Source organism: Xiphias gladius, chromosome 21, assembly GCF_016859285.1.
Source record: "Xiphias gladius isolate SHS-SW01 ecotype Sanya breed wild chromosome 21, ASM1685928v1, whole genome shotgun sequence".
In the NCBI taxonomy this organism is placed as follows: domain Eukaryota; kingdom Metazoa; phylum Chordata; class Actinopteri; order Istiophoriformes; family Xiphiidae; genus Xiphias; species Xiphias gladius.
In genome coordinates, this window is record NC_053420.1 from 30,547,585 (window position 1) to 30,563,505 (window position 15,921).

The window sequence follows — 15,921 nt, forward strand, 5'->3', positions numbered from 1 at the left end:
ACCCTGGATCTGGTGTATGCTAATGTTAAAAGGCCTGGAGATTCTACCTCACACTTTACTTTTTTTATATTTGCATTTTGCACATTTGTCTATTGACTTACTGTGTATTTCTTATTATTACTATTTTACATTAGTTTTTACTCATTTACTTTCTCTTTCGTAACTGTGTGCTGTGCAGTTGCAACAAAGCACTTCCCCTGCGGGATCAATAAAGTTTTTCTGATTCTAATTCTTATTCTGATGTTGATGGAGAGACATAGAATAAAAGCCGAATAAAGTTAAATTTAAAATATATTGTATTTTACTACTGATAATTTTCATAAAATATTCGACAGAAAAAATCAGACCCCTCAAGGGCGCCAGTGTAAATTTTGCCTAGGGCACCAAAATGTCTACAGACGGCCCTGATGGACATACACACAGGCAAAAAAACGGTCACAGAGTTAAAAGATGTCTGTGCAACAATGACAAAATCAAGGATACCAGTTGTCAAGTAGAAGTTTGTTGAGCCTGGATTTTAAAATCTCCACAGTGCCTGCCTCTAGAACTTGCAAGAGAAGCTTATTCCAAAGGATACGGGCTTGATGGCCAAATGCTATACCGTCAAAAGATTTTTTACCAAATCTAGGGACAGTAAAGAAACCAGCATAAAGAGAGTGTGAATGACATTACGGTGTATATGGAGTATTAAGAATGGATATGTAGGGGGAGCCAAATTCGCTTCAGGCCGTGAAATTCAATGGAATATTTTAAAATCGGCTCTGACTTATATTGGTAGGTAATGAAAAGACATCAGGATTGGAGTAATTGGATCAAAACTCTTAGACCTAGTAAAGACTCTAGCTGCTGCATTTTAGACCAACTTAAGACCTCATGTTGCTGCCAGGGAAAGGCCTGAAAAGCGTACATTGCAACAATCAATTCTGGATGTAATAAAAGCGTATGTAAGGATTTCAGTGTGAGATGGATAAGATGGAACGGATTCTGGCTACATTGCATGAATGGAAGAAGGTCAGTTTGATTGCATTCTTGATATTTGGCTCAAAGGTTAGGGAAGGATTGAAAACTGTTCCCTAATTCTTGACTGTGTGGCTCTTTGAAATTGTGCAGCGATTGAGATTAATGCAAACATTCTAAAAAATGGCTCTATATGTGGCTGGACCAACAAGCAACATTTCTTTCTCCTTGGAATTCAAGTGTAAGTTATGACACATCCAAAAATGACAAGCATTTCTCCAGTATCAAGAGTTGGGAGATGTCACTGGCGTTTAAGTGAGGTAGATTTGTGTATTGTCCGCATAGTAATGATAATTTATTTTGTATTTTGTCAGGATTTGACCAAGTGGCAACATGTACACACAGAACATGGTCCAAGTAGTGATCACTGAGGAGCATCATATACAACCTTTTTTATACACAACACATTCTGTTCAGCCTTATAGATATGAGTGGAACCAGAGTGCAACATGAGTGCCACAGTTAGGCATTTAACAAGTCATTTACTACCCCGGAGTCTTTGGGTCTGAACCCAAACTGAAACTGTTTAAAAAGATTAATGGGCTGGGATAAATGGGCTGTGGGTTGGCTGGCAATCACTTTTTCTAACAGGTGAGACATGAAGGGGAGAAATTTGATCTTGTGGAGTCTGTGGATCAAGGTTAGGTCTTTGCATAACAGAGTAACCGTGGCTGGTTTAAAAGCAGTGAGTACAATATCAAAACTGAGAGACTTATTGATGATAATAAAACCGGCCCTACTATGGTGGGGAGCACATCTTTAATGAAGTAGCCAGGAATGGGATCAAGAGAGTATTTTGTAGGTTTTGAATTAGAAACAATTCGAGAAAGAGTCAAAAGCACAACTCAGACAAAAGGTGGTGTAAAAGCTCTCAAAATCTTTTACTGAAGCAGTGGGCGGTACAAAGGCAGGCTGTCAGGAACAGGCAAAAAAAACCCAGAGGGCTAGACAAAAGACGAGGTCCAAAAAGAAAAAAAAACAAAAAATGAAACAGGATATGCAAAAATACCCATGAAATAAAAAATACATGATCTAGGAGGCTGAACTGGACATGATAAGGATGATGAGAGCAGTGAATTTGATCAGGGAGTGGATGGATAAAGAAGGAGGGAAAGATAAAACTGATACCCCTGAAACTGAAGAGACCACCAAAAACAACCAGGTCATTCGTATTGCCAGCATGTAGAATTATGAAAAAGACTGCAGGCAGAAACAGTGACACTGATAACGTCAAAGGATGAGAAATGAAGGTCAGTCTGGGATTATAAAAGTACACTGTACACTACAACACCACTTTCTGTTGGAATGTGCAGCGTTTGAAGCTTTTGTCAAAGGCAATGTGTTGTCTGTGGATAACCAGGTTTCACAGAGTCCAAAAATATTGAAAATGTGACTGAAGATCAGGCCATAGATTAAACTGATTTAGCGATTTAATGCTATTAATGAGGCCAATTTGAGATAAGTGGTACAATTGGAAATAAGTGGTGTAGTTCTGAAAGGATTAAAATATAGAATAATGGCCTTGCACACTTCTCTGATTATACTGGACACCAAGTACAAGCAACCCTCTTAACATCATCCACTTGTGATCTCATTTGCGTTGTCTGGCATTTGATGTGAGCACGTAGTAGTTCACTCAGCCCTAGTGAACTATTACTATAATCTAAATCTTAAAAAGTCATGACGAGTTCCAAACACAACTAGAAGAGACTTGGAGCAGATTCTGAAGGAGACTGTGTAGGAGGGAGACTGAGCCTGCTACAGCCAGGAGTTGTGAGTCATCTAGTAGAAGAGTGGAGCTGGGCTAGAGGTGGCTCCCTGCACAGCGAGCAAAACAGAGAATGGGGAAAAGAGCTAGTAATGAATGAGTTATGAAGAAGCACAACGGCGAACCAGAAACTCATGCAGTGATTGGATAGATGACATGAGGTGGGAGGTAGACAGAAAGGAGAGAAGCTGTACTGGTGAGGGAAAAGGCTCAAATGTCGTCCTGGGTCAGTCTCATTGATCTTCTGTAGGATTTCCAAAAAGAACTTCCATGTTAAACCTCCAGGAAACCTGGAGTATATTGTTATACTGTAGCATAAAGTGGCTGAAACAGAGAAAGACTGCATTACAGAATATATTCTGTTGAAAATTTTGGCAAATATGATTAATATTTAGCATCCATCAAGCCACCATCAAAGAGGAAAAGTTTAAGACAGAACATCTTTTCTGCCAGAAATCTGCTGACTAAAAAGAGACACGCAAGATTTCTACAACAACGGGTCGATTGACAAAACCGCTGACACACTTTGACATGAAACCATTATGAGAGCATACAGTATATGACAGCAGTGAACTGTCTTTTTCAGGATACATCATGCAATTTACAGAAAAACAAATGATAAATAAAAATGAGAAGAAAATTGAAGATGAATAAGATAAATCAAAGAAAAGACTGCAAAAAAAGTCAAAATAATATGAGCATTTTTAATCATAAAAATAATAATAATTGTGAAAAAAAATGTAATAAATTAATTTTTTGAAGTCCTCCTTATATGATCATTGCTTTAGCTCGTTATTTATTTGAGTTATTTTCTACTCAGTTTTTTCCCCCTTTTTTTGTCAAAAGGTATAGTTATTTTCCTGTTGATTCCATGTTGTGTCCATTAAGAAGAGAGCTGCGGTCATATACGCTGTCATGAAGGCTTCATGCTGAAACGAGGCAGTGCATTAGCTGGAGATGAAATTTGGATTTTTTTATCACTTGAGTTCTGCCTTTTCCCTGAATTTGTTGTTCAGAAACACAGCAGATTTATGATGTCTGTGTTTGTGGGGATTATTCACACAAGTGTTAAAAAGACATTGTTCAGGCGTCCTGGTAACTTAATAGTCAAGGTGCATACCATATAATTCGTTGCATGTCAAATCCCTCTCTCATTAAATAGCGGCTAGTGTCAGTCAAGAAACTCGTCAAGGTTTTGATGCAGCAATACAAATTTTACTCTGGAATTTGGCTCTGCTCCTGTAATGCTCTGGAACAGATCTGAGCCAGCAAGACACATGCTGTCCCTGAGCTCCCAAACCCTCGGAGAGTTCAATTCTGCAGCGTAGCAGTGTGGATGCCGAGCTCAGTGTTGATGCATGCAGACTGGAATGAATGGCAAATGTTTATCTGGAAACGACAGTTGGATCTGAAAGAGTTTTTACTCGTTTAAAATGTGTTTTATGAGGGAAATTGTTCAAAGAGCATTTTTTTGAGTTTCAAACACATAGTCATCAGCCCCGGGCGATACACTAACAAAGCTCCCTCTGCAGCTGCAGAAGTCTTTATACAACTGCTTACACATAGGCAGTAGTCTACAGTAGTACTGTGATGTGAAGAATCAGCGGAGTTCCCTTCTCACAAACAAAGACCACTAAGACCAGGCTGGTGTGAGATCTGTGTCACAAATTCCATGTAACTTCAATATGGGTGTAATTTATCTTTGAATTATAATCCTTCACCTTGTGTATGGCCAAGCGAGAAAAGCCTTTCAATTAAAAATTTGGAATTTGGGTGATTAAAAAGTAAGATCCCTGTGATTAAATGGACATACTCTTTTGGGTTTATTAGATCAACTCAGCTGATTAAAAATTTTTCCCATTTTTCTGCCTTGGATTGTCCTGTCAACTATGCTCATGAATTACAGCTTATTTAAAATGACCACAAAATACTTTAACACTGGTGCAGAGCTGCTTCTAATGATCCTTTTGTACTTTATATGTTGCAGAGTAACGTCTGTTATATTAAAGCAAGCTTGCCACAAATCCTCGAGCTTCTGAGGACACATTTCAATTATGTCAGGAATTCAGACAACAGAAGATATGTCAACACCTTGGAAACGGTTATCTACCATCTCTATTCTCAAGGATGTGTACCTGAAATCAGTGAAGAGTTTGAGGTAAGCACTTGCTGTAATTCTAGCAAATTCCACAATTTTACACACATTACATTAGCTTACAGAGAGTGGGGTCATCCTACAGTGCAGGTTATGTCAGTGTTATGTCAAAGTATTATCAAAGCCAGTCAGCCTTTTTTTCAAAAGACAGAATATTGACCGATTCCTGCCGGATCAATATATGGGTCCCAGTCTCCTCCTGGAGGCATCCCACGGCCCCCCCACATCTCTCTCCAAAAATTCTTTGTCTTCTTTGTGTCTTTCTAGTCTCAACATGATAACTCACACAAATGGGAAGAACTGCACACACTGTTGGTCTGTATCTCCTCAAAATCATTTATAATGTTGCACTGGGTTGCTCACATTAAAAGTGATAGAAGTAGTTATGTAACAAGTGTAAAAAGAGCTAGAGAAGAAGTTCAAACCCTGCCTACTTTCACAGGTCTGCACAGGTGATCGATCACTGCCCAAAGCGGGCATGATTGTTGGATTGTCTGTTTCTAAAAGTTAGAGAAGTGTTTGAACTCCATCCTCAATCTTCAATCAAGCTACCTTAATCAAACATAAAACAAAAAACAAAAGAAAACTGCTGTACTGGTGCTTCATCTGGTTCTACGCAGACTGAGCTGCAGATTACATGAATTTTTTGATTCTGTTATACGACTATCAGGTAATCTTTTATTATATTTAAAAAAAAGTTTCATTTTTATGTTGAAATATGTTATCTTTTTACATATCTATGTTAAAATGTCTTATTTCTCATGTTTTACACATTACTCTTTTATTTATAACAAAAATAATCAATATAATCTCACTGAAATGAAAAAAAATGAGACTGTTGAAAATGTTTCACTTTAAAGGGACATCCGTACCATTTGTAAGAACTGGTGGAACTATTAAATGGTTAAAGACCTAGCCAAGTTCCACATGTTGGGTATTAGGTGCAAGTTGTCATGAGTGACCTGGTGTACAGTAAGCCCATTTTCCCCAGTGGTTCTAAAGCACATTACCTCATCACTGAGTTTCCTGGTTTTCTTGTCAGGCTTAGGTGAATTCAAACACTTGAGATGCAGTTGAGTCTACATCCATATTTAATAGGCATCGTAACTAATTGGCCTCAGGTGTGTGAAAGGATGTCAGATTTGAAGCTTTGCGAACATGAAGAAGTTTAGGAGATACAGACAAGAGACAAAACAAAGGAAATACATAGCTTGACATAATGAATACAGATGCTTCCATGCAGGACATGTGGGTCACTGAATGGTTTGATAAGTACTAAAATGGTGTGAATCATTTGCTACGATCTTCACAGTCAGCTGATATCAACTCAGCTGAACACCTATGGAATTTAGAACGACATCATCCAAAAAACCAGATGAGGGAATATCCTTTAGAGGAACACTGCTTATTCCTCCAGTAGAGTTCTTCAGAACTGGATAATCTTTGACAAGGAGTGCCAAAGTTGTTCTGGCAGCTGATGGGGGATGAAAACCCAGCTCAGTGTCAGCATGGTGCTCTAATGTTCCTCTCTGATCAAGGCTCCCCTGCCAATGTTCACATTGAGTTGAATGTTCAGCATTAGCTGCAAGCTGCACTTTCCTGTCAAGGAAAGGAAAAACAGTAAGGCCGGGAATGTTTTCATTTTGAAACTCCTTAAATTATCCATCTGGCGAAAAAAACTTTTTGAAGTGTCCACAAACCAAAAGAATAGAACTTGATCTGAAATGACACTGGATTACAAGAAAAGTCAGGAGAGGAAGCTAGTCAAACCTTATAGTGTAAAAGTATTTTTATTCTCCCAGATGTACTAGATGAGACGAGAAGTGTGCTACATTAAAATGCTATTCTAACAAGTACATTTAAAAAAAAAAAAAAAGCTATTTCACAACATATAACAGAGTAAATGGAATTTGTTACCTTCCACCTCACACACGGTTGTTACACTGTGTGCACACCAGGTTCATATATATATATATATATGTGTGTGTGTGTGTGTAGGTGTGTGTGTGTGTGTGCATGTGTGTCTGAAGATTCTCAGTCATCAAGGTCATGGTATTCAGGTCAGTTCTTCAGAAAACTGAAGAAGCCTTTCAGATGAGAGGCAAGATGTCTTCAAGAACTTCAAGCAAGTCCAGCTGCCTTCGCAAAGCACTTACAGCATATATATATATATATATATATATATATATATATATATATATGTGTGTGTAGCAAGTGGATGTTTTAGTCTTAGAGGGTTATTGGCGCTGTATGACTGATTCAACTGTTCATCAGCATTATGGCCTGTGAGAAGAAACTGTTCTTGTGTCTGGTCGTAAGAAACACAGATAATAGTGAGAAAATACCCCTCTATCTATGCCAATCACAACTGTGCTGGTAGAAATGATAGCAACCGGTCACTCATTCAAAGTATTTATGGTGAATAATAAATAAGATGTCATATGTATGCCTGGTTAATGTTCCTTGGTGTGGGGTTTTATAGGATGATGTGTGATTGCGTTCTACTAATAGATTTAACATGCTAAAAATATTACACATATTCTTTGGTTGGTTGGCTCCACATTCCTTCATTTACGGCAATATGTTTTGCTACCAATGTCAATAAATAGCAAAAATATGCATTTTTTTGCGGTACTTGTCGTAAGAAAACCAGCCCACTGGTGGTACTGGTGTGACTGCCTGACATTGGCCTACCACTTTCAAGCAGCACGTGCCGTTAGGAAACGGTTTTTGCCATTGGAACACAAGCGGCATACCCCTAGGGATTTGCATATGCTGTTGAACCACTAGTGGTATACCATCAGCCACTTTTCGATCTCAGCACTTAACCTCACTGTAGTTGCTATGCGCAGATATTGTAGAGAGCGACAGTGACATTCAATTCAATTCAATTCAATTTTATTTATATAGCGCCAAATCATAACAGAAGTTATCTCAGGTCACTTTTCATGTAGAGCAGGTATAGACCGTGCTCTTTATAGTTATATTTACAGAGAACCAACATTCCCCAGGCTTCAAAGTTTTCCATGACGGATGTGTAAGGCTAAGAACCCGGCTCTCAAATGAGTTATAATTGAGTTTAAGTTTAGGGTTGATTATTTGGCTTGAGTTAAAAATGGCTGCAACTCCACCTCCTCGGCTGGTGCCTCGAGGAATGTGAGTATTAAAATGACTGCAGGGAGTGGATTCATTTAGGCTAACATATTCATCATGACACAGCCAGGTTTCAGTTAGACTAAATAAATCAATATAATGATCTGATATTAGATCATTTACTAATACAGCTTTGGATTGGCGCGATCTAAGGTTCAAGAGTCCACATTAAATTCTCCTACTTTGTTGTACTTCTGCAGTGGTGGTCTTAGTTTTATTCGGTTTCTGTGTCCAACTCATCTTCTGTTTATTTTTGAGTTAAATAATTTAGGTGGTCGGGGGCAGACACAGTCTCTATGGGGGTTTGGGTCGGTGACTGCTGCAATGGAAGCACAGAGAAGCGTGTAAGACTGCAACTCTGGCCCCTGGTCTTAGCACTGGGTTGTCATGGTTTTGGTCTGCTAATAGACTCAGTCAGATTTCTAGATATGAGAGCTTCTCCATCCAAAGTGGGATGTGTGTTGTCTCTCCTAATCAGACCAGGTCTTCCGCAAAAAGTCTGCATATTATCTACAAAGCTCACGTCGTTTGCTGGACATCACCTCAACAGCCAGCGGTTGAATGATGACGTGGCTATATATGTCATCGCCGGCCAGATTAGGCAGGGGACCAGAGTAAACTATGGAGTCCGAAATTGTCTTCGCATATGTACACACTGACTCAACACTAATTTTTTTAACCTCCGATTGGCGTAATCGGGTGTCGTTACCGCCAATGTGAATAACAATCCTACTATATGTACGTCTATCCTTAGCCAGCAGTCTTAAAAAGGATTCAGCGTCACCCACTCTGGCCCCAGGAATACATTTGACTATGGTCACTGGTGTCGCTACCTTCACGTTTTTCAAGATAGAGCGGCCAATAACCAGAGTTGGTTTCTCAGCGTGTGTGTCGGTGAGAAACCAATGACAAATGCATGGTTGTGACCTCGACGTTCTGATGATTCTTGATCTATACCTCACCCAACACCTTTTGGATGAACTGGAATGCTGACAGGGCCAGGTCTTTTTACCAACATCAGTGCTGGACGTCACTAATGCCTTTGTGGCCAAGTGGCAGCAAAAGCTGCTGGATAGCCTGAAACCAGAGGAGCGGAGACTGTTATTGCAGCAGATTAGTATGTGTTAACATTTGTTCAGGTTTCCACATAGTGGGTATTAATTGGGTTTCAATGAAGAGCTGTTTGCCTTTTCTGCAAATGAAGGCCCTTTGTGTCAAAACAATTGACTGTGATAATATACTATATAATAATAATATAAAATTGTAGAAAAATACACATCTACCCAAACCTAATTTTTCACTTGCAGATGGCTTTAAGCGATTCTTCTGGATTATCTATATGGTTCTTTGTCATGCTTTTTTGTTGTTGTTGCAGGACAGCCCAGTGAGGTTCATAAGAATAGTAGAAAGCTCTCCTAAGGAGGCTTTGAGAAGGGCCAGAGGAGTGATCCAGATGTATTTGAGCCTGATGACAGAGAGCATTAGTCCTGTGGACTGGGACTGTCATGCAGAGTATGCTGCTGAGGAGGATTCAGAATCCACCACTGTTGCTGACACCAGCACCCCAGGTACAAACAGTAACAGTTATCCTGCCTGAACTTTTTTTGAATAAAATGTATATGTCATACATTGGCTAGCAATTCAACACAATGTTCATACTTGAATTTTTGTTTTGAATTCAACCTGGTTGCAAAATGCCCCATTATGCAGACAGCAAATCATGCAAGTCATATTTGCTGGACTTTTGCACACAGTGGAACACTACAGGACATTACCTAATATGTTCTGTAGTCCTGTCTGCCATAACTGTTGTGTTTTTTTTCTCTCCCCGTAAAGTATTATAGCATAACTATCAGGTCAGAGAGCTTAAAGGGATGTGCCTGCTTTACATATTCAAAAAATGCCTTTAAACCAAGGATACATTTCAGCAATGTTTTTCAGTCTTCCATCTCACTTTTATTCAGTACACACAGTGGGGTCCAAAAGTGTGAGACCATGAATGAGAAAGTGGTCTCAGACTTTTGGATCCCACTGTGTAACTTTGCTTTCAGAATTCTGAATGACCACCAGAGATGATATGCAATACCTGGATTTCCACTGTTTGTGGCCATTGGGAAGACTGAAATAGAGCTCCCCACACTGATGAGAGTTGGTTTTGTTTTCTCGCTAGATACTTAACTGGTGTAGAGTAAAAGGCAACGTGACAGAAATATTTCATATTTTCCACAGAACAAAATAACCCTGATTATGTAATAGTGATTTCATCAGGGTATGGGTTTGGAGACTCTGGCTTGGAGTCTTTGTTACAGACTGGAGGTGGGGAGTATGAAAGATGTGGACATTTACCAGACAGGCATGGTCTAACAAAGATGTTCTGAACTTGTGGGTATTATGTTAATAAGCATTTTGGGAAACTTGACCCATATGAGGGACTAAAAATCACTGCACCAGGCTGTTGTTGGTCCTTATCAGTGTTCTAAATTAATTCTTCAAGGCTTCTACTAGTGGCCATAGCTTCTTCAACCTGTTCCATCTCATGCTGTGCAGCCAAACCTTTTTTCAAACCCACAGAACTTTATTTTAAATTATTGTGGACTTCCCAAAGATACCTAATATATAACTATAATATTGCTATTACTATTATATATATTATAATGAATATGGTGAAAATGTGCCTAAAATGAAGTTCATGACACACAGAACATGTTCATTAGATGGAATGCTGCAACTATAAAAAACATAAAGTCTTGGGTGTGAATATTTCATTCAGTGTAAAATAATTTATTTACAATGAAGAGCTGAAACAAGAAGATACACAATATAGCCCCATCATGAGAACACTTAAACTAAAACTTAAACACAAAAGAAAATAAACCTAAATGTCGACAATACATTCTCTTTTTTTTTTTTTTCCTGTTCTGAAATTAATAGATGCTTGGTGTAACTACACTTTAATATACCTTGAAATCTTGTAAACACCTAACATTTAACATTCATTTAAATGTAGTGGCATTCACTGTACTAATACATATTCATCAATATAAAAGAACATGAAATATTTCTGATTTCTGTACATTGTTTTGGACATGAAACGCTCCTGTAATTTCTGACATTGGTAACACAAAACATCATGACCACATTGGATGCTTGTTACTGAAGGGAGAGGATATATTCCTATTTTCATTGCTGTCATGTTGGTTGTTTGCAGAAAAAAAATGCCAACATTTTTCACAACTTTATAGCCAACGTAAACAACTTGGTAAAGCATGGTGCTTGCATGGGTTGAGAGCATGGTTGAAAGAACATTTGACTTTGACATCCAACAATAATAGCCTCCCAGTAGCACATGATATAATGTAGGTTTGCTGTCAGCTATGCACAATCGACATGACACTGTCAGACAGAGTGGAGTGAAATGGTTTCTGAAACCTTAAAACTACTTAGGGGAAAATAAAAGGGGAAAACTGGATGTTAAGGCTGGATCTTAAGGGGATAAACAATAATGATTCTGACTGCTGGCATTACAAGTCAAATCAAGTTAATTTTATTTATAGAGCGCCAAATCATAACATAAGTTAACTCAGGGCACTTGTCATATAGAGAAGGTCTAGACCGTACTCTAGCCAAGGTATTAGCAATATAATCCATTGGGTAAGAAAAAGTACTCCACAGGTATGATTAGCCTCCTGATCATGTAGTGTTTTGATAACAACATGGATTATCTCCTAAATGAACTCAGCTCTTAAATATTTGGGATTTGGACCATGCTCTGTTTGTTCTGTACTGAACCATTTTATTTTTTTTTTGTTAATTGCAGGGGCAACAGTTTCAGGCCACAGGCACTGTTAGCTTTGGTTTTCACTCATTCATTACCAGGTAAGGAGATCAATGTTGCAAACCAGTTTTGGTCTAAGATAGTAAAGTTATTCCACATCAAAAAGTCAGTGTTTAATATTTTCAAAGGTATGACAATTGAAAGATATAGGCTGTTTGGCTCTGCCTCTTCGTGATAACTGGCGGTGATACTATAGTATAGTTTTTCTTGTTGTCAGCAGATCCAATGAAAAGACCCAATCTAACAATGAATTGTAAAGTATTGAGTGTAGTGGTAAAACAATGCACTGTGGAATGACATTTTGCAATTTTAAAAATATGATTATATGATTGTGAAGCTGAAAAATTAATCTGAATATTAGGTCAATTAAATTGTGACTCCCAGAGGATGTAGATGTCATGTATGAATTTTAACACATGAGGGTGCAATAGGCCTAATATTCAATTCAATTCAATTCAATTCAATTCAATTTTATTTATATAGCGCAGGAGTTATCTCAGGGCACTTTTCATGTAGAGTATGTCTAGAACATGCTCTTTATAGTTATATTTACAGAGACCCAACATCCCCACAAGAGCAAGCACTTTGCGACAGCGCCAAGGAAAAACTCCCTTTTAACAGGTAGAAACCCTGAACAGAACCTGACTCATGGTGGGTGGCCATCTGCCTCGACCAACTGGGCTGAGAGAGAAAGAGAGACAGAGAGGGGGGGGGCATAGCACAGAAGACGTATAACATAAAGATGTATAACAATAATGAGACTAATAATATAACTAGTAATTATAACAATAGGGTGAATGATAATACTAATAAAACTAAATATAATGATAGATGATAGTCATAATATTTGAAGCAGTGGGTGTTGAGCAGGATCATGGGGGCAGTAGGTGGTTTGCAGTCACAGATACAGACTCTGCAGCACCAGGGGCAATTAATACCGGCACAAAGCGACAGGAGAAGAGAGGAGGAGAGACGAGAAAGCACAAAACTACGGGAGAGAGAAGAAGTCAAGTTAGTAATGAGCATTGATGCCATGTGAATGCGTACAAATGGAGAGGAAGAGGAGGAGAGAGGAGCTCAGTGCATCATGGGAAGTCTACCGTCAGTCTAGGCCTATATCAGCATAACTAGGAGGTGGTTCAAGACAAGCCTGAGCCAGGTTAACCTAACTATAAGCTTTATCAGAAAGGAAGGTTTAAGCCTACTCTTAAACGTGGAGAGGGTGTCTGACTCCCAGACCAAAACTGGAAGATGGTTCCACAGTAGAGGAGCCTGACAACTGAAGGCTCTGCCTCCCATTCTACTTGTGGAGACTCTAGGAACCACAAGCAAGCCTGCATTCTGGGAGCGCAGTGTTCTACTGGGGTAATAGGTACTATTAGCTCTTTCAGATGTGATGGTGCCTGACCATTAAGGGCTTTGTAGGTGAGGAGGAGGATTTTAAATTTTATTCTGAATTTTACAGGGAGCCAATGCAGAGAAGCTAACACAGGCGAAATGTGATCTCTTTTCCTAGTTCCTGTCAGTACTCGTACTGCAGCATTCTGGATAAGCTGGAGAGCATTTAAAGATTTGTCGGGACAGCCTGATAATAATGAATTACAATAATCCAGCCTAGAGGTAACAAAAGCATGGACTAGTTTTTCTGCATCTTTTTGAGACAGGATGTGCCTGATTTTTGCAATGTTCCGTTTAATAGCTGAAAAGTTGCCGGTCTTTATGTCCTTAAGGCAAGCTTGAAGTTTAGTTAACTGATTAGTTTCACAAGGCTTTATTAATACAATTGGGAATCATCTGCATAACAATGGAAGTTTATGGAGTTTTCCCTAATAATATTGCCTAAAGGAAGCAGGAAGGAAGCATATATAAGGGGAATAGAGCTGGTCCAAGCACAGACCCTTGTGCGACTCCGTGACTAACTTTTGAGTATATGGAGGATTTATCGTTGACATGCACAAACTGAAATTGATCTGATAAATAGGACTTAAGCCAGCTTAGAGTGGTTCCTTTAAAGCCAATTAAGTGTTCCAGTCTCTGTAATAGGATATGATGGTCAAAGGTCTAACAAGACAAGTACAGAGACAAGTCCTTTGTCCGATGCAGTGAAGATCATTTGTAACTTTCACCAGTGCTGTCTCTGTGCTATGATGCACTCTAAATCCTGACTGAAAATCCTCTAACAAACTATTATCATGTAAAAAGTCACACAACTGGTTGGTGACAGCTTTCTTCAGGATCTTAGAGAGAAAGGGAAGGTTAGATATGGGTCTATAGTTGGCTAAGACATCTGGATCAAGAGTGGGCTTTTTAAAAAGAGGTTTAATTACAGCTGTTTAAGGACTACGGTACATAGCCTGTTACGAAAGACAGATGATTATATCTAGTAAAGAGGTGCTAACTAAGGGTAAAACTTCCAGCCTATTTGGGTTGGGGTCTAAGACATAAGTTGATGGTTTAGATGAAGACATTATTGAAGTTAGTTTGCGAAGGTTGATGGGAGAGAAACTGTCTAAGTATACATCAGGTCGCACAGCTTTTTCTCAGGTGCCTGTGTTTGAAGATAAATCGTAGCCAGTTGAGGGCAGGAGGCGGTGAATTTTGTCTTCAATAATTATTATTTTATCATTAAAGAAGATCATGAAATCATCACTACTGAGAGCTATAGGAATACATGGATCAATAGAGCTATGACTCTCTGTCAGCCTGGCTGCAGTGCTGAAAAGAAACCTAGGATTGTTTTTATTTTCCTCTATTAAAGATAGTAATAAGCTGCTCTGGCATTACAGTTGGCCTTCCTATATGTTTTAAGACTATCATACCAGGCTAAGTGGGATTCTTCCATTTTGGTAGAACGCCATATCCTTTCAAGTTTTCGCGTAGTTTGCTTTAATATACGGATTTGGGAGTTAAACCGTGGAGCTAACCTCCTTTGTTTTTTTATCTTTTTTAGAGGGGCAATAGAGTCAAGTGTCTTTCTCATTGAGCCTGAAGCACTTTCAACAAGATGGTCAATTTGGGAGGGACTAGAGTTAGAATAGGAGCATAGGAGCAGTGCTGATGGAATCAGTTCCTTAAATTTAGCTACGGCCCTATCAGATAGACATCTAGAAAAGACATTTTTGCCTAATAGTGTGTAGTCCAGTGACAGGAATTTAAAAGTTATTAAATAATGGTTCGATAAAAGAGGATTCTTTGAAAAGATTATTAAATGTTCAATTTCAATGCAATAAGTCAGAACGAGGTCCAGGGTGTGGTTAAAACAGTGAGTGGGTTTATTTACACCCTGAGCGAAGCCAATTGAGTCTAATAATGAGATAAACACAGTTCTAAGGCTCATTAACAACATGAATATGAATATTCAAATCACGTATTGTAATTACTTTATCTGCACTAAGGACTAAACCTGATAAAAAGTATGGGCCAGGAGTGCGGTACACTATTTTCCATGATGGATGTGTAAGACTAAGAACCAGGCTTCCGAATGAGTTATAACTGAGTTTAGGTTTAGGGTTGATTATTAGGCTTGAGTTGAAAATGGCTGCAATCCGTTTCCTCGGCCGGTGCATCGAGGAATGTGGGTATTAGTTAATAGGCTTCTCAGTTTGCTTGGCTGACCTGTTGTTGACCCTTACGTTCAATGGCTGTGGTGGTCGAGTTTTTGCAAGAAAATGGTGGAAATTAATGACACTTTCTCAGACTTTAAGTTAGCTGTATGGTATCATTTTGGTTTTCCAGCATTAAGGCAAGAAAATGGTGACAAGGTTGTGACCGAACAAATACTATTTGCAAGCTTTACAATGTGGCATCAAGGCAAACAAGATAACACAAAACATTTGGATTTGTTATTGCCAGAGACATGAGACCATTTTCAGTAGTTGATTATGAAGGATTTCAAAAAATTGTCAACATACTGGAGCACAAATATCACATTCTGTCCTGTACAAACTTCAGCAAATCTGTAGTTCCAGCTATGATTGAGGATATGAAGGTAAA

General features: G+C 38.7%; 1 protein-coding gene across 7 annotated transcripts in view; it reads left to right on the forward strand.

Moving 5' to 3' along the window:
- Positions 1 to 15,921, forward strand: part of LOC120806932 — a 45,222-nt gene that overhangs the window by 20,259 nt on the left and 9,042 nt on the right. For 3 of the 7 annotated variants that reach the window (XM_040158473.1, XM_040158475.1, XM_040158476.1), the window contains one exon: positions 4,773 to 4,943. In XM_040158473.1, the coding sequence (XP_040014407.1) occupies positions 4,773 to 4,943 (171 nt within the window). Of the gene's footprint in view, positions 1 to 4,772; positions 4,944 to 9,468; positions 9,662 to 11,910; positions 11,970 to 15,921 lie in introns of all 7 variants that reach the window. The other 4 variants (XM_040158479.1, XM_040158478.1, XR_005709762.1 and 1 more) reach the window with 2 other exon arrangements.